The sequence below is a fragment of the Akebia trifoliata genome, chromosome 11 (assembly GCF_017979445.1).
Source record: "Akebia trifoliata isolate Shusen 1 chromosome 11, ASM1797944v1, whole genome shotgun sequence".
In the NCBI taxonomy this organism is placed as follows: Eukaryota; Viridiplantae; Streptophyta; class Magnoliopsida; order Ranunculales; family Lardizabalaceae; genus Akebia; species Akebia trifoliata.
The window spans coordinates 35,707,045-35,732,216 of NC_141385.1; the positions used below are offsets into that span (position 1 = coordinate 35,707,045).

The window sequence follows — 25,172 nt, forward strand, 5'->3', positions numbered from 1 at the left end:
CACATTTTCTTCCCTCTTTTTGTAATGAGTACAATCATTAGGATTTTCCCAATCATCATCATAACACTAATCCAATTTCTGCCATAAAGTGATCACTTCGTTGTAATAAATGGTAACTTCACGATCACCTTACTTTGACTGCCAGAGTCGCGTCTTCAAATCGAAAATCTGTCAATAAGAACAAGTAGGGCTTCCCAATTGCTGGCTCCATCGAATTGATGAGCCATGCAATGACAAGAGAATTTTCAGATCACCATTTTTTCAAGTATGGGTCAGTCGCTGCAGGTTGTGTTACTTCGCCTATTAGATGTCCCAATTTACCCCTTCCATCGATCACCAGTTTCACAGATTGTGCCCATTCGAGATAATTTTTCCCATCGAGTTTGTGAATTGTGAGTTGCAAGTTAGAAATCTAGGAGAGAGATTCGCCAGATGATGTTGATGTCGTCGATTGGGTGATCTCGGAGGAATCTGCCGAGGTAGTAGGATTTTTCGTTACACCAGTCATCGCCGTCTTTGCCATGGAAAATGAGATCTAGAGCACAAGGCTCTGATACCATGTAACTTTTTAGAAAAAGAAATAATTATTCTGCTTAAAAAAATTATGAACTAATACATAGATTTATAGCAAAACGATAGTACCAATTTTGGAACTAATTTTGCTATAAAAAAAGAACAACTAATTACAGCAAAAAAGGAGGAAACTGCCTAACAAATATTTAAATTTGAAATACTAATTTCAAAAAATAAACATCACAACTACTTCCTAAAATTTTGACAATTTGAAACCATGTTGAGATGAAGCTTGGAGGCTATAATCAGTTAAGCATGAAAAGTATATCTTATTTTGGAGCCTATTTTAAGGCGCCTTTGTTGCATCTCGCCTGGAGGCATGTCTTAGGTGCACCAATGCGCACGCTTTGACTATTGATGCAAGAGCATCCAAGAAGTGTACCAAGGCCAAGCAGGCCTACTAGTGGGTTTTGTTTGGACCCTAGTTTGCTTGATTTTAAGTTTTAATTTACCTTTATTATATTTCTGAAGTATTTTCTGATTTATGTTAGTTTTGTAGATAGTAGTTATGCTCCTAGTCTTTTTAAATAGTCATGTGCTTTTCATGTGAGAAGGGTTTGGATTAAAAGGTTATTGATGTAATCAAGGACTAAGATACTAGGGCTGGTGCAACACTAGTATAAATATCTTATTATGAGTCTTTGTAAGCAGGTCTTCAATATTTTCTGTAGAAATCAGATTGTAGAGTTCTTCTTGGCTCTCTTTTTCCCTAGAAACTCAAAGTTTCTTATTCCAACATTGATCTTATTTCTTCCTATCACTATTTTCTGTTACTTCTGCTGCTGAGAATTTATTAATCGCAATTTTTCTAATTTTCTACCGCACCATCTATATACAAAGTCACCTGACCTTAGAAGTCATCATCGCTTGTACTACGATTTCAGTGAAAACTGTAAAAGCGATTCAGCCTTAAACGAGTGTGGCTCTGAGAGAGAGGGTGAATATGAATATACTAGAATTAACAGCAGACGTAGATTTACACAAAATTGAATGGAGGAACAGGTTTCGTTCATCGGAACCCAAATGATGATGATGATATTATATATCTTAAGCACTAATAAAGATAAAGCATTATAAAAGAGAATACCTCAGGGACCCATCCATTGGCTCCACAAGAGGCTCCCAAGCCTCATATTTATCATTATAAGATCTGGCAGCCAAAGAGAAGCTCACAGTAGAATTTAAGTAGTCAGATCTTCCATGTAGACTAAACCCTATACCACTTAAGGAAATGTTGAACAATGGAACCATCTACAAAATTCCAGAGAGCAGTCAGGAAAATTATTTGAATAGATAACAAGTGACTGCTACAATACAACTTACATCAGGGTAAATATCTGGTAGCAAATAATAGATCATTAGGTCAATAAATAATACAAGAAATCCACACAGAATCAAAGTTCTCACCAGGCCTCCATAATCATCAAAAAGTGCTGTGGAGAACGTTCCAATTTCTGCATCAATGACAGTATCATCTGAATTGCTCGTTACATTTGGATCTGCAAGCTTTAAAGCAGATCTTTTGGGGGGCTTTTTGAAAAAGCTGCGGACAAGAAAGGTGCCCATCCCATTAACTGTTGTCCATATGCTAAATGGTTCTGTTGAGAGTTTAGCATCAGATGTATCCCATATACTTTCCTCTGAAAATTGATCCCCAGAGACCATATCACTACGTATGCATCTGAATGACTTGAAATCATCTTGTTTTGGTGCACCCTTACAAGCAATACATCCCAAGGAAACAAAGCCTGGTGGAGGTTGAGGTAACCAGAAAGATATATCTTCTATTCCCCTCTGTTTCTTGATCTGTCCAACAAGTTGAAAATCTGTGGGGACACTCAAAAGACCTTCATCCCCAGTATCGTGAAGAACAATGGATGTATTTGGAGGCTCATATCTATATTCCATATACCAATTTAAATTTCATTTAAATTTGAAGAACAACATGAAACTGAAAGAAACCTAAAAGCCAGGAATTACTTACCCTTGGACAGCGACATCACCAAGATATACCATTCCCAGTGGTACTAATGGACGCCATATGGATAGTTTCTTTCTGGATCTTGAACCCTGATTCCACCATACTAAACTAAAACTAGCTATAACTTCAAACCGCCGCCCAGAATTCACAGTTGTAGGCCTTTCTGATGGAAGAGATCGATCGTGATCAAGAGAAACATCTTTGATGTCTGAACTCCCTGACGCTTTAGAAGAATCATCCAAGTACCCAAAAATTATATGACGCAGCTCATATGCTCTACCTGTTAAACTCATATTGCTTGGATCTGTTGGCAAGAAAGATCCTAGAGAGTTATCAACCCGCCAAAATGCCAGGCCTGAGGGATATCTGGAATAGAAACAATGAAGCATGATTGAGGCACACAAGAAAATCTAAGCTATCAAGTACTTAGTATTGTGTAATTGTCTTGTATTATGTTTCCTTTTCAGGGTTTCTATTTTTAAGGGTTACCAAACAGGAAATATGGAATATTTTCTTAAGGGGTTTTTTTTTCCTATTTTGGGGTTTTCTATTTTTGGAAAGATAGATGCATTTAGCAACTCCCAGTTTTATAATTAGAGGTCTCTAAGGTTGTAAAACTAAGGGAAGAAAATAGTGATTGTTCTTGATCTGAGCCATGGACGTTGGCACACAGCCGAACCACGTAAATCCTTTTGTGTTTCGTGTGTTTTATTTGTTCTCTTTACTGCTTCGTTGTTTCGTAGTTAGACTGTAAAAATCATCTACCAATAGCATCGACATACAAATGTCATGCATGCTGGAATGCAGGGAACAGAATCCAATATTCTGCAAGAAACAAAACCAACTAGGTAACACCCACAACTAGTAGGTCAACCTTTTGCATGTATGACAATTATACCACAAGACCATTAATACACTGTCCTATGCCAGATTAAAGCTCCGTGTGTTCCTCTTTGTCACAAGTAGAATTATGTGAGTGAACATGGATGCAGAAAAGAAGACCAGAGAGCAACGCATACGGTTCATTGCAGCTTATTGTAATACAATCCCTCAATGCACAAGGAGAAACTAAAGAAGCCAAGATGCACAAAGCAGACGATGATGGAGGTTCTGTTCTTCCCATCGAAACCACACATCCCAGTGCAACATAACCTTGAGGTGCTACTGGGAACCAAATGGAACAGATGCTGTCTTGCCCACTATCATCAGAAATGGCTCCAGACGCTAGAGATGGCCAAATTAGCTTGAAAGATATTGGTTTCTTGACTCTTGCAAAGTTAGTATTCACAGCAAGAACTCCTTTTGTTGGTGGCTTATTCCTGCAATGTGGCATAAGAACAATCACAACAGTTCAAGATACTGAATTTTATAGAACGAAAGCTACCAGGAGATTTTATTAGAAATTTTACTAACGTCGGTGTCAAGTAGTCCCCAAGAACAACAAAACCAGGTGGTGCTCGTGGTCTCCAAAAACAATATATCTGGTCGCTGCTTGGATCTGCATGGTACAACAAGTAGCCAAGCACCAACTTTATTAAACAAAACCGCTAAAAATATGCTTGTATACACATTGAAACCAAATAAAAGAAAAGAAACTTTCCCCTAGCACACCTTGAATTGTTCCAACTTTATCAAATTGAGAACAGACTACTTGTACTTTCTTTGATGTCTTTCTTACAAATGCCAAAATCTCTTCCTCAACTGCTAAGAACAGCCTCAAGATGCTGAAGGAGAAATTCATAAATATATCTGAAACAGCTAAATGTATATTGGTTTTCCTGGAGTCATTGGAATATTTTACGGAGGTATCAAAAGGCTCTAAAATCCTGACCCCATTACTCTCCATAGTTAATCCAAGTGCATTTGCGCTCATTTCAACTGTTTCTCCCTTCAAAACAAGCCTGCCAGAACCAAAAACATGTCACAATGTTATTTCTTTCTCTTTCTTTCTATTAGTACTTTTAACTTATCATTATAAATAAAATAACCATAGAATCGGTTTAGCACCATTAATAATCATATTTGATCCATATTTCCTTCAATGGAAAACTATACCAAAAGTTTGAGATGCGAGATAGGGAGAATGGAACTCTAATACTCTTTTAAAGGACCAAGCCTCTTTCTTTCCCGAGAATGGAGCTCAATATTTGGAAAGTGGAGTTATTCTAAGTTGACACGTTTTAGGATGTGTTGAATTATAGCTCTTTAGTTCGTAGGACATTTGTGTAGATAGAACGGAATAATGGAACCAGATTAACCTGGCCAACTCCAAATAGTTTTTCTTAAATAGATATCATTAATCCATCAAAAAGAGATAAGCTACCTAGAAGAAGAAACAAGAGAGTAGAAAAGCAGCCTCAGAAGACCAAGAAAAACTGTAGCCTGTCATTAGAAGCGAGATTCCAACCCCCAAAAAATCCTAAAAAGTAAACCCCTTAAAATCATCAATAGCATTGAACCAATAAATATGAACCCTTGAGTGCTTTTTTATAGGTAAATGCAATTGTATTAAAACTTGGTCGACGTGACCAAACATTAAGAAGTACAAAAAATAAAAACGAAAGAAAACGAATTGCTTTGCTTTACACAAGGAAGCACGAGTATGGTTCTATATAGCTGATTAGTTGCAAGTGGATAAAATGGTTATGAATGGAAAATGATTGACCGATTTACCCTAGATTTACAAGAACCACAAAAGTTGACCAGATAACACATGAAGATATAAGATTTTCAATAGTCAATCTTTTGTAAGGCAGCAATCCCATTTAAAAACAACACCTTCGATGAAATTTTGTGACCCCAAATAGAAATGTTTAAGTAACCTACTCACCTTGTGTTAGAATTGATAAAATGATGTAACAAAAAATTACCACCATCATGGATTGCATCCAAAACCAGTGATCTTCATCCAAAAAAGAGGTTGGACAATCCGAGATCCAGTTAAAGAGGCAAGATATGAACTCCAATAGTTGGGATAAGGCATTAATTATGATATTCACATCACACTAATTTGGTTGTATACAATTGCCCTAAATATTATAGGCTCGATAACAACCATATGGCTCTTTTAAGGTTTGTTGCAACTATTTTAGTGTCTTTTTATAAGAGAATGATTATAATCCCCTAAAGTTTCAATTCCATATTTTGTTCTCATTGTCAAACAAAAAATACGACAATCCAAAACTTCATGGTTCAGTCAAGCAATGGGCTTTCAACTTATGAAAGGTTTCAATGATTAGGAGGTTGACTTTGAGGCTTTTCTTATAAGCATGGTATTAAAAATCGACATATTTTGTATATTTCGGTCAAAATATGTCGGTTTCGACAGCCACCAACACGAAATTAATATGACAATGTCTATTTGTTTGTATTTCGACCGAAATTTTAGTTTATTTCGACCGAAATTTTGGTGAGCAGTAAGTTTCGACGGAAACAATAAAAAATAAACAGCAAAATGTCAATATTTCGATGGAAATCTTTCCAAAAATCAAAATATTTCATTTAAATTTAGAAAATAAAAGTAAGTGTAAAGATTCTTTCTAGAATCTTAGAGCAATATTTCTAATTTGAAAAAGAAAAAAAAAAAACCACATATTTGAGAGAGAGAGAGAGAATCATCTTCTTCGGAGAGATCGACTTAATCTGGCTGTTGAAGATGGAGATTATTCCGTTGAAACCAAGAACCAGTGAAAGAAAAATTTGGATTTATTATTTTAGAGTAGAAATTTGTTGTGCTGAACTAAGAGGGTGTTATGTTGTAAAGGAACAGAAATATGCCATATGGAGAGTAATATCTGCTATTTAAAAACGTGGCAGCTTTGACCAACATAGGAGAGTAATAGTTAACAATAAATCCTCTCCTTTACAATGATTAGGGATTTGCTGTTAAACAATTTGTTTAACAGGTGTCAATTTTTTTAACTCCATTTGTTAAAATAAATTCTTAAAATTATTAAGGATGTATCCTCCATGTTTGTTAATATTTGACATACCCCCAATGTTTTCAAGCTGATGACAAGCTTCCATTGAGTTTGGTCTTCTCTAATTGACTAGCATGCAATGACATAAATGCCCTCATATTCAACTTGTAATATATAAAAATATTTTTCCAACCTCTTTTGTAAAATTTTATCTACTTTAACCTTTCTTGTATGGTTTATCATTTTATGACATTTGAACAAAAATTATTTGATCTTTCTATCATTTTCACAATATTTCCATTATTTCCAAGAAATTGTGTCGAAACATTTCTATTTCCACATAGGTCGAAACATTTCTATTTCCAAACTGACCAAAATATTAATCGAAATCGAAATTTAATACCTTGCTAACAAGTTGTTTATCCATCACCCCAATTTTTCCCTTCAGAGACAGCCTGAGTTTGGTTGTGGGCCCACAATGAAAAATTCTCAACTCAATGCTTCTATTGGTCTTTGATTCCTTTGATCAAATTGGATTTCCCAACATCCATTATTGGGGTTCCCATATTCATCCTACGGTGGCAATTTTTTTTATAAGAAAAGATAATTTTTTTTATAAAAGAAGTGAGAGGTCGAGATGATTGACCCAAGGTACAAAGACTAAACACTTAACAATAAAGCAAACTACCCCTCAATAAGGTTGCAGACCCTATCCCATCTCACAAGAAAACCCTCAAAAGAGATCCCCCTGAATTCCTTGAACAATTTACTCCAAAGAAATAAAATTGCCAAAGACCCCAACATATAGCAAAAAGGAAAAGATCCAGAGAATATGCTTGGACTTCATCAATGGACTACCTCAAACCAACCAAGAATGGAAAAAAAAATGCATAGAGAATTATGGCCCCAAGTTCATGTACGTGAGTGTCCCACATTTGTTTTTGATCTTGAAATAATGAGGGTCATTTTTGTAAATGCAAATGGAGAATGGTGTTTACATTCAATCAAGTTTGTTAATTTTATAAAATTACAAAAAAAATACCCTTCTACTTATGTAGTATTTTTTTTACTCTTTATTTACAATTGAAAATAAGCCATTTTTTTAAAATGTGCATTTGCACATGCCACCTTATTAATTGATTACATTAATAATTATAAGATTAATACTAATCTTTTTAACTTTACTATCTAAATAATATATATATATAATTATAAGATTAAATTAATAATTATAGGATTAATACTAATCTTTTTAACTTTACTATCTAAATAATATATATCTTTATTTTATTATTCTCGAAATTAGATCTTACCTTGTGTTTTTTTTTTAAACTTGAGGGTGAGATAACTTAACAGACTCATCCTACTCCCATGTAGCTTATTTGAATCTAGGATTGTTCCACAGTACCTTAAATAATGAGATCATTTTATTTCTTAATGTGTGTTCTTTCCCATCGAGGATCCTAACCAGTTGATCTTCGTAAGACAGATCCTCTTGTATTTGAGCAAGTTCGTAACGAATTACATGGCCTGGGACTGCCACATATCTTCGAAACATAGATATATGAAACACATTGTTGGTTCAATCCAGCTCAAGCGGTAGTGCCAAACGATAAGCTACTTCACTCACTCAAAATAGGATTGCAAACGGTCTATGAATCGTGGACGTAGTTTTCCTTTCTTGTTGAATCTCTTAATTCCATTTGAGGGAGATATTTTGAGAAAGACATGCTCTCCTACTTGTATTCTAAAACTATTTTTTTCCCTTCTGAATAACTCTTTTGTCTATCTTGGGAGGCCCGTAATCTTGCTTGAATTAACCTTATCTTCTTTGTTGTTATTTGGACAAGCTTGGGCTCAAGTAGCTTACCTTTTCTGGCTTTAGTCCAACAGGTGGGCGATCTACAACTCCTCCTGTAAAGCGCTTCGTAAGGTGCCATCTGGATACTAGTCTTGTTATAGGCCAATTCGATCAAGGGTAAGTGATCATCTGAATTCTCCCATGAAATCTTAATTATTAAATTAATCAATTAATGAAGTGGATGTGCAAAGGCACATTTTTTAAAATGACTTATTTGCAATTTTAAACAAAGAGTAAAAGGGATTTTAAATACCAAATAAGTAGAACTGTAGAAGGGTATATTTTTTGTAATTTTGTAAAACTCACAATTGATTGACATGTCACCATAATTCTCCATTTGCATTTACCAAAATGACCATCATTATTTCAAGATTAGAAATAAATGTGGGAAACTCACGTACATACACATGGGACCACAAATTGAAAAGTCCAAATTGACTCTCCCACCATTTACTTCTTATCATTAATTGGCCCCACTCACAACACTATGAATATCCCCCTCAAGTCATTCTAACACACCTCCTTCCTAGAAATCACCTTCTCTCTCCTCTTCCCTCCATCATCTCTAGCATTTTTCTAGTGGTGATCAAGGCCGGTTAGTGCTAAGGGAAAGGCACACCAAAGGTAGGCAAAGGCTAGCACGTTCAAGGTTCCATACCTACAATAAAAAGGCAAGTGGATTCGAAAAATTCTCATATATTTAAGTCGGGTCTACATGTGGGATGTTGGGACATACATTTCTCTCTCTCTCCCTCTATCTCTATTATTCTCTTGATTTTTAACTCCCAAAGTCTATGTTTTGACTCTACAATGGGAGTTTCATCAAATATCCACTTCAATCTTAAACCTCGACAACTCACAAATAGCTACTACCTTCGACAACATCTTTCCCAAAGCTTTAACCACCAAAATAAGGAGAAAGAGTGATAATGAGAAGCCTTGCCTCAAACCCCCTCAAAGTCATGAAAAAACTAGTTGGAAACCTATTAACCAAAATCAAGAAGGGGTAGATACACATTTCTTAACTCATCCGATCCACCTAGACCCAAAACCCATCCGATGTAACAAATGTCTACTTCTAATCGTCGTTCGACCTTAGGATACTGTGCCTTTCTAAGAGGCAATTTGGTTGCATGGAAAAGTAGAAAACCAACCAGTAGTTTCTCGTTCGAGTGCTGAAACTGAGTATAGGGCTATTGCACATGATACATGTGAGCTTCTTTGACTTCGATTTTCTCTGGGTGAGTTAGGATGTCCTATCAGGAGAACTATGCCACTATATTGTGACAATGAAGCAGTGGTGAAGATTGCCTCTAACTATGCTCTGCATGAGCGAACCAAGCATAAACAAGTTGATATACACTTTGTCCGCGAAAGGTCCAAGGTGGTTCACTTAGGTTGCAACATGTCTCTTCCTCTTATCAGCTCGTCGATATATTCACTAAAGTTGTCAAACCATCCATCTTTCAGATGTCACTGTCAAGCTAGGCATGTTTGATGTTTATGCCCCAGCTTGAGGGGAAGTGTCGTAAAGTGTCTAGTTTCTTATGTGTGTGTGTGTGTTTGTATCATTTTTGGTGTGTGTATGTATGAGGATATACTTGTAAATCTATAATCTTCTCTACACCTTAATATACAAAGGCTTGTACGGTCATTGCCCTAAGCATGTTTTTCTCAAATAATCAAATAAGCCATCCAAGCTCGAAGCCTTATCTCTCGCCATCCTAACCACTATCTCAAGGATCTCTCCTCCTCAAACAACCTTTCTAACCATCTTTGTAGCCTTGACGATATGATGCTTTGTAGCCCTGACGATATGGTGTCAAACTGAAGCTGATCAAGAGTAGGTCTTATCACATACTCCTATGTATACAAGTCCTTATAGAATTCCACCACTCATTGAACCACCTCATCCTCTCCAACCTTCCAGACCCCATTAATCTTGAACTTTGAGGTGGTTCACTTTATTGTGGAAAATTTCCACAAAAGAATCTTGTGTTCTTGTCCTCTTCCTTCAACCACTTAATTCTTGATTTTTTTTTTGCCTCCAACTTACTTCTTCCATAGCCACCAAGCTTTGAAATCTTTTCCTTAGTTTCACACCTGGCACTCTCTTCATCACTCAACCCATCACACTCCTCTTTTCTATCCAAAGCATCAATATCAGCCAGCAAATCTTTCTTTTTAGTAAGCACCAAACCAAACACATCCTTATTCCATTGTTTCAGTCTTTCTTTAATGGCAATCAATTTACTCGAAACACAACCCCTAGTCTACCTTCCAAAGACAACTCATTCTATCATTCATGAATCAGCTCTTTAAAATTAGGGTGGGATAACCACGTGTCTCAGAATGGAAGGGAATCAGACGCCGCCTAACCATATCTGCTACCAAGGAAATGGGATAGTGGTCCAAAAGGGATTGGGGATCATCCCTTGAAGAAGCCCCAAAAAACTCTAAACCCAAAGAGAGTAAGAAAACGGTCCAGTCTTTTAAGGATAGGGCACTCCTGGTGATTAGACCTGGTAAACTTCCTCTGCACCATGGAAGATTCAACAAATCACTCCAATTAACTCCTCAGACCTCCTCATCCCAGGGGTGACTCTAGAACCCCCAAATATGTCAAAAGAAACGCAAAGTACATTGAATAATTTGGAAAGTATGCAACCCGAATTACATACTCACATATCATTTTGTTTGAACTAAATTAAAAAAAAAAAAAAGAGAGAGAGAATGTTAAAACACAGTGAACGACATTGACAATGTGAATTTAACCCACGAAAAAGATAATTTAAAAACAAAATGACCTGCAGAACGCATCCAACTGTGCATGCAGAAGTTTGTTCGAGAGTATGAGTGATTCCCCGACATCGATTGATGTACTGTAAAATGTTAGCTCTGGACCAATAGCCTGCAAAAAAAAAAGGTTATAGATCACATTACAATGCAATTCTACAAGGAAGACCAAATAAGGACATGTTTCTGGAGAATCATAATCGAACAAGTACCAAGATTTAACAATCCACAAATTCAAATGCAATCTGTCACTTGGAGATGGGCCTTTGCTAATTTGCTGCTGTCAGAGACACGAAGGATTGGATGCACTGACACCAAAACTAATATGCCTACATGTTCATGCGGTTTCTTCAATACACTGAAAACCAAGGATGTGTCTCTTAAAGTAAGATTCAGTGACACTATATGAATCGTAGTCATGAGCAAGAAACTGGGAGCCAGTTATCAGGGGGTCAGGGAGAAGCTACTAGACCATTTAGGATTCTGTAAGAAAGAGGCAATTCTACAGTTATCCATATTTAGATCCCATATAGGTATCTAATCAGAACAGAAAATAGTTGAATATTTTGGAATTAGAGCAGGAAGTATAAGAGGGATAGCACTGAGGATAGCATTTCTGGGAATGGTCTATCTTGATGAGGGGGCTGGATTTGTGAGAACCACAGGGTTGTGGTGAACTTAGTAAAATATGTGCATAGAATGCATGTATGTTCAGGTTCTTTTTCATCCAGAGCTGTTTTCAGGGAAGTGACCAATAAATTTAGGTGGATGCTCTGGGCTGTTTATGAGACTAGTTATTCAAGAGGCAGGTTTCCTTGTCTGGAAGAACTAAATGGAGCTTCGATCGTGTCTGAGCTAAGATTTTTAATGTAATTAGATTTGGGTGAAGTTCAAAGGTAGTAGTATGCTTACCATCTGTGTAGGGGGATAGACTCCTTACTTTCTCATATGGGAGTCTTACTTTCCTTCAGCCATTCAACATGCATTGCCTAGACTGGCATCCTATCAATTTAGTAGTTCAGAACCTAAGAAGCATCTGTCACCCTTTAGACTCCAAAAATGTGGTTGAAAGAGTTTGGTTTAAAGAAGAATGTGGTGGTTCCTAAGTGGGCATTTTTCACTTTATGAATGAAGTCTAGTGTCGAAGCAGCTAAAAGTGTGAATGTGGAAGAGTTACGAATTAAGGACACTAGATAAATGAGGAGATTTCATCAAGAAATTGAATTGTTGGATAAGAAGAATTGTTGCCATCTTTTTCTGGAAATGTTGAAAAGAAAGACTATAAAGGAGTTCGTGGAACATTGTCTAAGAAAGAAGATTAGTTGATGAATCTAGAATGAATTAACTCAATGTTGGGGACCAAAACACGAATGTTTTGTTGTGCCCAAGATTTATACCTAAATGAAATGAAACATAACGGGAACTACCAAATTCCCCCATACAATTCAAGACAAATTGAACCAATCAGAAAAATGAATGAAGGGAAAATGAAGAGATTCTTCTCATGAATTATTGCTATGCTTTGTGACTATCAAGTATATTTTATGCACAGCCTGTGAACTTGGTGTATAGCACACCATTTCAAAAGTGTTCCACTTTTGTTAAATAATTTCTAGAAAAATTGTTTATTAATGCAGATGTAAAAGTATCCAATGAGGAATTGATAAATACCTTGGTCCTGGGCAGAGAGAAAAACCAAATCTATATAATTACAGAAAACCTATAAGGAAAATAAAACCATACTTCACCTGAAGCTCAATGATATATTCGGTGGACTGAACATCTGGAATATTTTGAGTGGGTAAGCTGTTGGTCTGTTCCTCAGAGGAATTTTGAAGAGTTACTTCATTAACCAAGAAGACATGATCATCTTCAGAAGCTGAATAGCTACTGTTGGTTGCAAGAAAAATACAAGAATCCAAATACTTGCCATTCTGCATAAATGGATAAAACTCCATTTTTAGCTAGATGATTTGATATTAATTACACATGGATGGAAACTGGAAAGCCAGGAGATGATCAGACCAAACTTAGTGTACAAAATAATACCTTTATAAAGACATTTTTAAATTGCAATCTCTTTCCATTTCCAACATAGATGATGGCTTCAGTGCTAGGACAATGGAGATTAGAACCCTGTCTATCCTGTAAATACAAATTGCCACCTTTTCCATCATAAATAAAATGATCAAATCTTTCATCATCGACAATCAAAGGTCTCCGAGGTGAGAGGGAGAATTCTGCAGCAGGCTGGCAATAAATTGGTTGATCCAAAATGATTGCACCAACAATTAGTAGAGGATTCTCATCGTCTTCATTTGACAGCATATTGCGAGAGGTTGGAACAAAAAATTCAACAACAGCCAGAAGGAAATCAAGTGCAACAAGCAATTGTGGCCTTTGGACACATAAAGATACAGAGGTAGATGCCTGGTTAAACTTGGCATCAAGAATAAGCATTGATGGAATTGGCTTGACATTATTGCCTTTTAGAGCATTTTTATCAGAATTATCCAAGGGTTGGTTATTATCATCAAACGCATAGCGAATAGGACTAGATCCAAGACTCTGAGATCTTCCAATCGCTAACCGAAATTCTTGGTCAGTTCCCTCGCGATCATCAATAACTGTGAAATCCTTCAGGGTTGCAGAGAGAAAGCCTTCTCCCAACGTATTAGACTTGTATAGAAGCCATGCACCACTCACCTGCAATTACATAATGATAAGAGATTCGATCACCCAACATCCAGTTTAATTTATTAAAACTAAGAACAAGGAAAAAATACAATGAACCTAAGTCTCAAGTTGTCTACACCAAATCCCAATTACTTGGGGTGGTGGGGGGGAGGAAAAATATAATGACAAACATCCCAATTCCCGAAAATATCATATCTACTACAACAAGTAAATACAGTAATTAGGATCTAACATCTGTTTTCAAACAAGGTATTAGTATTAAAAGGTACCAAAAATTGGGGTAGAATTCCCTATGTAATAAAGATTCATGATTTACACTAGATTAAGAGATTGAGGCGGTGTTTGTTTGCGCTATTTTTCTTATTGCTGGAAAAAAAAAAATTCAGCACTTTTTGTCAAAATAGTGCATTTGTTTACTCCATATTTTCTGCGCTTATTGCTGAAAATAAGTGAAAAATTCAGCACTATTTTGATGCTGAAAAAAAGTGCTAAAGCGATAAGCACTTTGCTTTTTTCGGCACGAACAAGTATGCCCTTCGTTTTTTTGGGCACGGACAAGTATGCCCTTATACTTAAAAGTATATTACCTCTTATATCCCAAAGATACGTATATAAGCACCCCACAAATTAATAAACCCACACCATGGCCAAATTATTTTGTCTTATATAGGTTAAAATTATTTTGTATTATTTTCTCTTAGTATCTTACGATAAGCATTCATGGTTTGGTCTTCTTTTTGGTGTAAACAGTTTGTAGAGTTTAGAGGTTTCTTTTTCAAGAATTTTAAGTTTGTATGGGAGCAACTTTGTAAAGAGAGAGGTTAGTTGTGTTGTGCTCTTTTTGAGGACATCGTGTCCTCTTTATTAATTTTACTTTACAGAAAAAAATGTGAACAAATGGTAAGAAACCACCGTGTCCAACATAATAGGCATATGTGGTGCTTAAATTTCAACATAACTCCATAGAATATATCAATATGTTTCCACATCCATAAGGTTTGATAGGAAATTTAAAAAACAATTTCATTTGAACATATTTCAACGGAAATCACCTTTTTATAGATATAATAAATTTATTGTGAATAGAATCCATGGGAGGTTGAGAAGACCAACCCCTTACATAGAAGGATAAAATAAAGGAAAAAATACTTAATGAACCCTGACGAAGGAATTTCTTTCTAAACACCCCTTAATTTTTCTGCAATAACTTGATAGTCCATTTAGGAAGTGACTGCCAGGTTCAAATAAGGGTAATGATTCTATTATTTGTGAATGTCTAACAACTTTTTTTACGAATATGTAAAGTTTCACCAAGCCTTGTCATCAGAAACTTGACCAAAAAGGAAGAAGCCCATCTCAAATGAAGTTCTCAAGGGAACAAATCACAAGACAGTGACATACCTGCACAGTAGCCAAAGCCGCATCTCTCCTTACCCCTGACAGGCACAATTCAACCAAATTTATGGCAACTGAAACTTTCAAGGTAATCCATGCTTCTGTATCCCGGGTTTCATGTTCAACAAGTGAAGGCAATGGCCTTGGAGGGACCACCACATCATTTGAAGATATCTCAGGATGCTGTTTCAATGGTGGCACACTATTTGGAGTCTCAGATAAATTAGATGAGGCACATTCTGTAATTATCTGGTACTCGCTGTTAGATAAAGCTGCTTTCAGTTCTTCTATCTGGAGATGAAATAATGCAAAAATGTAAATAAAGAACTAGAAGAAGAAGAAGATTACACTTTCCATGAACATGTGAGTCAATGAATCCGTGAACTCATTAATGGGAAAGTTTATAGCAATCAAGAAAACTTGGTAGCAGCTTTGGTAGTTGAAGCTAAATTACCTTTATAGCAGCTTCTGTGGTTGGAATTTGATGCCACAAGTCACGAAGTGACCTCCGAATAACAACAGAGAGCCCCTTGACATCTTGAATTATACTTTCACCTGGTCCTGCTCCGGTACCGACAGTTAAGTTGATGTCTTCCACCTGCACCATTTCACAGAATATATTTACAATTTTTTTTTTTTTTTTTTCTTGATGAGTTAAAATTTATTAATGAAAAAGGTAGAGATGACCCCTAAATACATATATATATTCGGAAGTTTTCAACCAATGAATCTCATTTTGCAGAAGAGCTTTAAAATTTCCCATGCTGACATCGTTGGTAGCTTTCATTAGGCTCACCAACAGCATGGTTTAAAGTTTTGTGTCTTTCAGCCAAACTAGAATACAAAAAGTTTCGGGATTGTCTCGAATTGTCTCGGTCGAGAAAGTCTTAGTTTTTCTCCTGGCTGAGACAATGCCGCTGGGCAAAATTTCAGACCTTAATGAACAAAAACTACTTTTCGCCAAAACACAGACGAGAAACAGCAACATATATGATTTTGATTTGGCACATTTACCCAAGATATGCACTTCTTTTAATTTTATCGAGGCTTTCAGGGGGATCCAATTATGTGGCACCAACTTTTCTGGCAACTAGTAGTTCTATAGCTATAACTGGAAAATATTTCGATGATATTTAGGGTACCTGGATTGTTAGTATTTCCAAATGGACTGCTCCTATTTCATTCTTGTCACCACCAAGCCACTGAAAGATGTTTTCTACAGTTATATGAACAACATCAAGCTCCAGATAACTGCAAGAAAACGCTAAATCATTGTAAGTAAGAACAATGACCCATATTTACACATAAAGACAATTATATTTCAACATGGTTAGACAATGAATGAATTTTATAAGCATTCTTGCCCTTGGCTTCTAAAGGACAATGACTTAAGCATACTCAAGGCTGTCTGTTCTCTTAGGCATCCGTATTATAGGCTTTCTAAGTGAAAGATCCAACTTTAGAGCAGGTGATCCTTCAATTTCTGTTGTAGTGAACCATTTCTCTGAGTTGGTTGCCTGATCTTTCAGTTTTACAACACCCTTTGAATCATTGGGTACAAGGCCCATAAAGTAACTAACAACCTGCACATCAATGTTACAAAAACATGAGATTCTGAATGTGACTGAAAGAGAACAAATGTAACTTGAAGTGGATTACCTCCTGAATGAATCGATTCAAATATATAATTCGTACTTCTGAAAGCTGACCAAAAAGGCTATAATCATAACCTTTATAGTCTTCATCAACAACACTGAATGAAGTGAAAAACAGCTGCACATCCATGAGTAATATTCTGTTAATTGAATATGTAAGACAACAACAGGCATTATTTATCCATGTTAACATCAGTAACAATATCCTGCAGACATGGTAGAAGATGCAATTGAAAAGAACATGATATATTTTAAGAAACAATGCATCAAAGAACATGGTTTTTTGTTCATCTGTTTTACTTCTTTCCTTCTTTTTTTTTTTTTTCGATAGTGTGGAAGAACCATGGTTTTACAACTCAGACTTGCGATCTGGATCAGCTGACCCAGAATGTTTTAGGATAGGGGTCTGACGATGATTATGACAACAACTAGGGACCTGAATTATCTGACGCCAAGACTAAGTTGAGTCAAAAGATCCAGCCATGAGCCGCAATGAGCCTGAGTCACAAGCGAATCAGGTCCATTCATGGCGATCTGGTGTGAATTTGATTCATACCAGGATCTTGACCAGGGATAATCCAAGGCCCGGATGAATCAGACAAGTCAACTCAAATAAATAAATAATAGGGAGCTGCCACATGCGCTGCTTCTCTTCTTTAAAAATTAGTTTTCATACCTCTATTCTATGTTTATCAAGAAAAATTTACTAATTCAAAATTTGGTGGTTAGGTCTCTTGGTGAGTTTTCTTGGCTAGGCCTTAGGATATGTTTCAATGATTAAAAGGTGGATTCATAGATAGCCTTATTAGTTGCATAGCTGCCATCCCCATTTCTTCCTTGGATGAGAAACTTAAGGTTGGGCCACAGAGTCGTGATGGAGTTTTCTTACTCAAATCATTTTATCGGTCCCTAGTTCATTCGCCCTCTCCAGATTTTCGTGCTTCAATCATTTGGGATTCTAAGATCCCTTCCATGGTGACATTTTTTGTGCGGTCGCGGACTTTTGATAAGGTTCGATCGTGGACTTTATTATCTCTAGCGGAATTATTAGTGTTGAATTCTGTTCTTCATCTAGAATCCCTTCTTTTCTCTTCGTTGTATTTTTAGGTAGGTCTCCTAAACCTCATGGCTTTCCCTTGGATTAATGAATTTTGTACATGTCCAAAAAAAATATTCTTTGGCCCTATGAATTTTATATAATAAATAATATATATGAGTAATGAATAATGTGAACATAGTCTGTTGACATGTAAAGGCTTTAATCAAGCTGGTCCAATTCCAACTCCTCATTCTAGCAAAAAATTATAAGGTTGAAAAAGAAGACAATGGAATTGGATAGCAAAACACGGGGAAAAAACAAAAAAAAAAAAAAAAGAGAGAAGAAAAGAATACCTCAACAAATGAACTGCCCCCAGGATTTCTCATATCACAGACCCAGAAATATGGATGGCTACTAGGGAGACTGTCATCACTTATTTTCAGATTTCCAAGAGCAGCCTTTATGCTAAAGGAAGATGGGAACACCTTAAGAACACAAAAGAAAACAAATAAGCATCAACAGAACCGGCCTACAAAACCAAATATCTGTCCAGATTAGAAGAGAGAGCTTCAACAAACCTTGATATCAGTGAGAAAATTATTCTGCGATAGAGTAGCAAACTGAGTTCCATTTTCGTTCATTAAGAAAATCTGTGCACGGGCCATATTTAATGTTAAATAGAAGATGACTCTAGATTTTCCTTTTCCTAGCAAGCCTTTAATGATAGGCTCTTGGATTGTAGGTGAATTCAGATCGTAAATTGACTCATCTCTTGCGTTATCCTGTTGTACCATTGCTGCTGAAGACTTGTCACTGGAAGCATTAGATTTGTCATCTTCAATGATAATAGCATCCACAAATTCCAGAATTGCAAGAATTGTTGGTCTGTGACAGAAGAAGGACAATGTGGCCAGGGTCACCGTTACCTGCAAAGAATAATTGGCAAAACTAGTTGATCAACAATGCATCTCAGTTTAGCAGGGGTCTTGTTAACATGTGCCCTAAGGGCACACGTTAAGGTGCATTAAATACACCTTGGAAATAAACCTTTGAGGTTATTTTGGTAATATAAAAAATTGAGGGCAGATGGTAGGAAAATAAATTCCCAAGGTGTATTTAATGCATTTTAATGTGTGCCCTAAGGGTAGAACTCCAAGCATGGGGAAAGTAGTCACCCGCATATCAGTGTTATTATATAGAGGAGAGTTCTTGTCATATATAACTATCTGAGCTTTCACAAAGCTATCCAAGTTATCAGTTAGCTTCATGTCCTCATTTCTTGCTTGAAGCTCAGAATCAGGGAGTAGACCAGCAATACGACTAAAACTTGGAGGCTTTATTGACAGTTTATCCGATGGAAGGGACATTTGAGAGCTGAAATACTCTGACATATTATCAAACGACTGCGCTGGACTGCCATTGAAGTCAACCAGATTCTCCGATGCCTCGAAAAATTTATCCTCTCCTTCACTTTGAGTTTGTTCATTGCTACTATAGCTTCGGAGTCCAACATTATCAAATAATGGGGATTCATCAGAAGTCAAAACATTTGTGCTCTTGATGAATGATCTAGCCAGATAGCGATGCTGGGTAGCTTCCTCGCGGTAAACTAAATCTTCGATTTCCAATGATTTCAAAACTGTGCCAATGAACATGTCACTTCCTCTAATTGACAGTTCAACCTGTTTCAAAAGATTAATCCAACCTCAAAAGAGAACGAAACCAAAAAAATCTACATCCTGAAATAATAGAAAAATTACCTCACCACCTATTGCACGGAACTCAAATAAACGACTTTCTTCGGATAGAAGCATCGCCATGAAACCTTGGTTAAGCTAAGACATAAAAAGGAAAAGAAAAAATAAGCCCAACTAGTGGGAAGTGTTGTCAAAAGCGATCGCATATGCTATTTTCTATGAGTAAATTGACAGCATATGCGATTTAGGGTTTCTGGTTCATTATGCCATGGCATACAAAAGTATGCGATATCATATACAGTATGCCATAGCATATTACTCCAATGGGAAAAGAATCGACTATTGGAGCATTAAATTCATGTTTTTTTAATATCTTCTCCTACAACTATCATGTTTCCACCCCCTATTCCTGCATTATTCTAAGTTATTTCTTTTATTCTTTCACTCGCATATATTCCCTTTTAAGTCTTATTTTTTACTTTAACACAAGATCATAGTATCCAATGATTAAACTTTTAAAGCAGAGTCCACTTTAATTATCTAGAACTAGAACTTAATAATTAAAGTAGGCCACCTTCATATCATGAATAGTTTATATATTATTGACTATTTAGCTTCTTGAGTTCTTTTATTCTTGTTACTAAATAACTAATTGTAATCAATTTTATTCAATTTGGAAAATGAGTGCTATCCAAATATATTGTTATAGGTTTGTTTTATTTTTGGATTTTTTAAATATTTTTGCCCTTTTTTTTTAACTGCTTTTATTTTTATTTTTTTTGAAAAAAAAAAAAAAAAAAATTTGTGCAATATGCGTCCGCATACGTGCACAGCATATCCTTGTCGCATATGGTCACATGCTATTTGATAACATCGCTGTTGGATATTTTGCTGTCCAACAGTTATGCAACAGGTTAATAAAATTTAATTTCAAAATTGACATAATATAGTTCCAAGCTTACTTGATGATTATAACTAAAATGTATCTTCATTTCATCAAGAACTCCTGTGATAAACACTTTTTCCATCGTCAGAAGATCCATCACATCAGTGTTATCAACAGATTCTGATTCTGTATCTCCAGAATCTGAAGAAGTTTCAGACAGAGTAGTGATAGGAGCAGAACCCTGCAAAAAGATTTGTACGTCACTATCCCTGAATATATAACAATGCTTCATAGTTTCTGTAATATAGCAGCAACGTCAAAGAAATACTCCGAGCTACTAAACACTTTTGTTTCCTAATTTCTCCTAGAAACTGCACTGTTTTCATTTGAGAGTATAATATTACCACCCTACACAGATAGAATGCTACCAAACCAGCTAATCATGAACCCAATAATGACAAATGTGAGATGTAGGAATCAAATTTAATCATTCCTAGGGATTAAAAAAAATAATCCTAGAGATGGGACAAGATTCCTCAAGATGCAAAATCCAACCCGATCCAACGAAAGCCCAACCTATGATTGTGATAGGAGGTCCGGTCCTTATGTAGTGGTTGAACCCTCTCCAACAATGATAGGAGGTTTGGCCCTTATGAAGTGGATGAAGTCCCTATCCTAGTGATTGGTGGTTCGGTCCCTATTTTGTCTCCTCTAGAACTTGGCCCTCACACCCACTCACCCTCTATGGGTCGCCCCCTCACATCCTCTCACCACTATGGTTCGGCCCCAACTCTCTTTCATCCTCTATAGATTCATCCTTACTCTCTCACCTCCTTGGTTCGACCCTATTCTCTCTCCTCTCTTAATTATTTTTCTCTTCTACCCTCCTCGCCCTTGAGGCACAGCACATTGAGACATGGAACAAATTCTCTTCGACCAAAGTTTCCCTTGTGCCATTATTCAATGAATAATTATGAAAATCTACTGAATATCAACCCATGGTTACAAAAGGAGTGACACCGGCCAAGACAACTCAACATAGGAGTTTACATTAAGAAGACCACTCAAATGGCAATTTTTAATGTAGTCAAAAGGAATTCATCTCAATTCACCAAAGCTCTGATATGATCACCTTAGCCTAAAGGTACCGCAATACTATAACTTGACTGAGTCACTCTCGAAGTGGAACAGTTACACAATCAGAACCACTCCCAATATCAATTACAAGTACCAAGGGTAATGAATCATTATACCATTAAACCAATGCATCATGAACTAGTAGAGGAGCATTTACACTTAACACTCCTCATTCAATGCAATTTATCTAGCTCTATAGAAAAGAAGAGCCCTCTCCATTTGGGGGACCAAGACTGAAAACCAAAGTCTTAACATGAAAATTTCTTCCCCATTCCTCTCTTCGCTCCGCAACTCAAAAGTTACTAACTTCATCGTCGGAGGCCCTTTGGGCAACACCACACCAGTGTCTTTGCATTAAGCCATCGAAGAATACCACCAGAGATACTGCAATACATCGAAGAAGAAGACTAGAAGTGTTATAGTTTACCGGAGAAGACAGCATTAATTGACTCAGATCTCGAGGAGTGTGCAACCTAATATATTTCCCACATAAGAGATGAGCTGGCAATTTCTTTTGGAATGCTCATACCACAACCCTGTTGACTACTCTTACTTTCTAATAGTGTTGTTAAGTTGATCTAGATATTTCAAAATCATTATTAGTCAGATAATATAGCTGCATACGTATGGGACATAGAAGGAAACATTGTGCATGTATCTTTAGTAAGAGTATGCATGTAAGTTTCCCGCCACAGGATAAAGTAAAATATTAAGGGGGTGTAAGACAAAACATAAAATCCTAATTTCTTCCTCCCGTGTCCGAATTGCACGAAACAAGAATTTATTGCTTCATCTTCAAACTCCACACAGGAATACCACATTGCTTGTACAACAGCCACTTCACTGATTTTTAGTGACAACAATCATCAGATAGACAATGGTTTAAGGTACAGTTTGATAGTCCATAATGCTTGACAAATAGTACAAATAAAGAATAAGAACATAAAAAAATACATATATGGTCAGTTATGATTTACGAAAAACACAAATTAAGATAACCCAAGATATACCGATGCACGATATATAGCCTCTTGAAAACGGCTTTGCCAAGTTCTCCTTGAATCATCAGAGTCACATCGCAAGATTAGGGCATTTACATCTTCAACAACCTACACGCAGAAGATGAATTAAATTTAAAGAAGAACCATGACATCATGTCAAAATTCAAATATGACTATGTCAACCAAACCTTAGTAATGGATTGCCCAGCATCATAAATAGCCAACACAAGTTCATCATTGCCCATCAGCTCTTTAGGAATTTGATATATTTGTTTTCCTCGTAAGCTAAAGAAAAGAAACAAACTTTAGGCGATGTTTGTGAAAAAGAAAGCACCATGCATTGGCGGTGTAAGTTACTCAATACCAATTTAGTAAAGATATGTAGGTGGCTTTTCATTAAATTAAATTTGCATTCTGATAAATCATTTGTTTTCAAAGGTAATATGCAACCATATAAAGAAAGCATTTACATGATAAGATTGATATTTATTGGATAAGTTAAAAATCATATTGATGCATGATGCAGGACTGTGAATATTACCCTAGGATAATAAATCCGAGATCAGATTGAATTGACATAAGCAATGCAAATATAAATCATTAGCTCATACATTCATGGATATGCAAGAGAATCCAAGCAACAATCAAAAAATTCCTTAGGTTCATCACAATTCCACAATAATAGGTATTCAAGTACTAACAATAGGTTCCAATGGAAGACAAGTCTTACTCTAACATAGGATTTCATTTAGATGTTAAAAACAGATTTCTAGGCTCAATTTTAATGAAAAAATAGCCGAATAAGTGGTGTTGATTTATGTGGGGGGGGGCAACAAGTTAACAAGGATTGGAAAAATTGTAGGCTAAAAAAAACGGAAGGTGATTAGGGTTTTGGGTGGTAAGATATGATGTGGTTCAAGTAGGGAAGGGTTAGGTGGGGTTTTATGGGTATTAGGGTTAGGATTCAATCTTGAAATGGCAAAAAAAAAAAAAAATCTAACTTACTAGCAAGAAGTTGATGCTATGTTCATGTAACACTTCAAAATTCAAACTACTTAGTGCATGGCATGAGGAAGTATCATTTGAGGAGTTCGCTTAGGACGTGTGCTCCTAAAAGTATGGGAGGTTGGGCTTTAGAGGATTTAGCTTGATGAATTCGGCTCTCTTGGGTAAATAGCTCTAGAGATTTGGTGAAGAGGAAGATAGCTTGTGGAAGAGAGTCATTATAGATAAAGTATAGGGTTCGTGAGCATGGCTAAGAAAGTGGAGAGGCCAAAAGGCCGTATGGTTGGGGGTTTGGGAGGATTCTTAAGAAACTTCCATTATTTTGTAAGAATGTGAGGTATAAGGTTGGTACAGGGAATAGAGTTCAGTTATGGGAGGATCGATGTGTCGGAGATTTGATCTGAGCATTGAGACTATTCTGATAGGTGGTGATGTCGGATCATAAGATATGGATAGGGACAAAGGAGGGCAAGTTCTCTCTGCGATCGATGTTTCATGTAATTTTCTCGAATCATACCCAAACGCACGGATCGTGAGATGTGGGTAGGGATTGTTCTCTGAGTGATCAATGTATCATGTGATTTTCCCGGATCATACCCAAATGTTCCCTCATTCTTCCATTTGGGGAGGAAAAAGTGCCTTCTAAAGTCTCAATTTTTACTTGGGAGATTACTAAGACTAGATCAAATCATCGAGAGACGCTTCTAGCCTCCAAACTTTTGTTGTATGTGCAAGGAAGTTGGAGAATCGGTAGATCATATTCTCCTTCATTGCTCGATGGCACAGCAAATTTGGTTGCACTTTTCGCCGGTATTTGGGTTGTTGGGTTGCTTTCAATCTTCATTGTCCTCTCTCTTTGAATCTTGGAAGGCTTGGGGTAGGCCATGGAAGAAATCCAAGTGTATACTTTGGGGTCTTCTGTCATCTGCTATATGTTGGGGGCCTTTGGAAGGAGCGAAATAACAGTATTTTTTAAGGAAGGGAGCTGTCCATTCAGGAGTTAATCATTTCAATATTGAAAATTTTGTTCTTTTGGGGTAAATTGTTAGAAGAATTCAAGGGGATATTTTTAAAGATTTTCTTATAAGATGGGATAGGGCCTGTTGTCTTGTCGGGAGGTAGTTGGCTTTGTTTTAGGTGCTTCTTGTTTGTACTGTGGGATGGTCATCTCGACCTCCCTTTTCATATTCATTTTTAATAAAATCTCTTTATCAATCAAAAAAACTATATGTTAGTTTAGATTAATTTATTTTCATATTTTTTCCACTAACTGGAGGTAAATTGATATTTTGAAAATTCTGTTCCTTAAGATTAAACTTTGTAAACCTTCTTAATCAATCAGTTTACTTTCTATGAATATCTTCATGACAAATATGAAACAAATAAAAAGAAGGATATGAGAAACCTGAGGAACTGCTTGTATGTTTTGGACCCAGGGCCCTCCAATACATACAGAAATGGGCCAACGAGACAGACATATCTGCGTTGCCACACAGCTTCCCTATTTCCAACGCCCTGTCACATAAAAT

At 36.4% G+C, this 25,172-nt stretch overlaps 1 protein-coding gene across 1 annotated transcript in view; it reads right to left on the reverse strand.

The window, feature by feature from the left end:
• The window catches only part of LOC147391407 (pleckstrin homology (PH) domain-containing protein), a 114,657-nt gene that overhangs the window by 39,716 nt on the left and 49,769 nt on the right, over positions 1 to 25,172 (reverse strand). Inside the window, exons 19-40 of the mRNA XM_086459793.1 lie at positions 25,049 to 25,158; positions 22,827 to 22,923; positions 22,648 to 22,746; positions 20,577 to 20,741; positions 19,678 to 19,752; positions 19,093 to 19,599; positions 18,496 to 18,843; positions 18,271 to 18,402; positions 16,883 to 16,996; positions 16,622 to 16,806; positions 16,366 to 16,474; positions 15,678 to 15,821; positions 15,230 to 15,514; positions 13,181 to 13,837; positions 12,880 to 13,065; positions 11,143 to 11,246; positions 4,166 to 4,455; positions 3,968 to 4,052; positions 3,574 to 3,873; positions 2,558 to 2,920; positions 1,981 to 2,470; positions 1,661 to 1,824 (exon numbers count right to left, since the gene is read on the reverse strand). Of these exons, the coding sequence (XP_086315919.1) occupies positions 1,661 to 1,824; positions 1,981 to 2,470; positions 2,558 to 2,920; positions 3,574 to 3,873; positions 3,968 to 4,052; positions 4,166 to 4,455; positions 11,143 to 11,246; positions 12,880 to 13,065; positions 13,181 to 13,837; positions 15,230 to 15,514; positions 15,678 to 15,821; positions 16,366 to 16,474; positions 16,622 to 16,806; positions 16,883 to 16,996; positions 18,271 to 18,402; positions 18,496 to 18,843; positions 19,093 to 19,599; positions 19,678 to 19,752; positions 20,577 to 20,741; positions 22,648 to 22,746; positions 22,827 to 22,923; positions 25,049 to 25,158 (5,009 nt within the window). The remainder of the gene's footprint in view (positions 1 to 1,660; positions 1,825 to 1,980; positions 2,471 to 2,557; positions 2,921 to 3,573; positions 3,874 to 3,967; positions 4,053 to 4,165; positions 4,456 to 11,142; positions 11,247 to 12,879; positions 13,066 to 13,180; positions 13,838 to 15,229; positions 15,515 to 15,677; positions 15,822 to 16,365; positions 16,475 to 16,621; positions 16,807 to 16,882; positions 16,997 to 18,270; positions 18,403 to 18,495; positions 18,844 to 19,092; positions 19,600 to 19,677; positions 19,753 to 20,576; positions 20,742 to 22,647; positions 22,747 to 22,826; positions 22,924 to 25,048; positions 25,159 to 25,172) is intronic.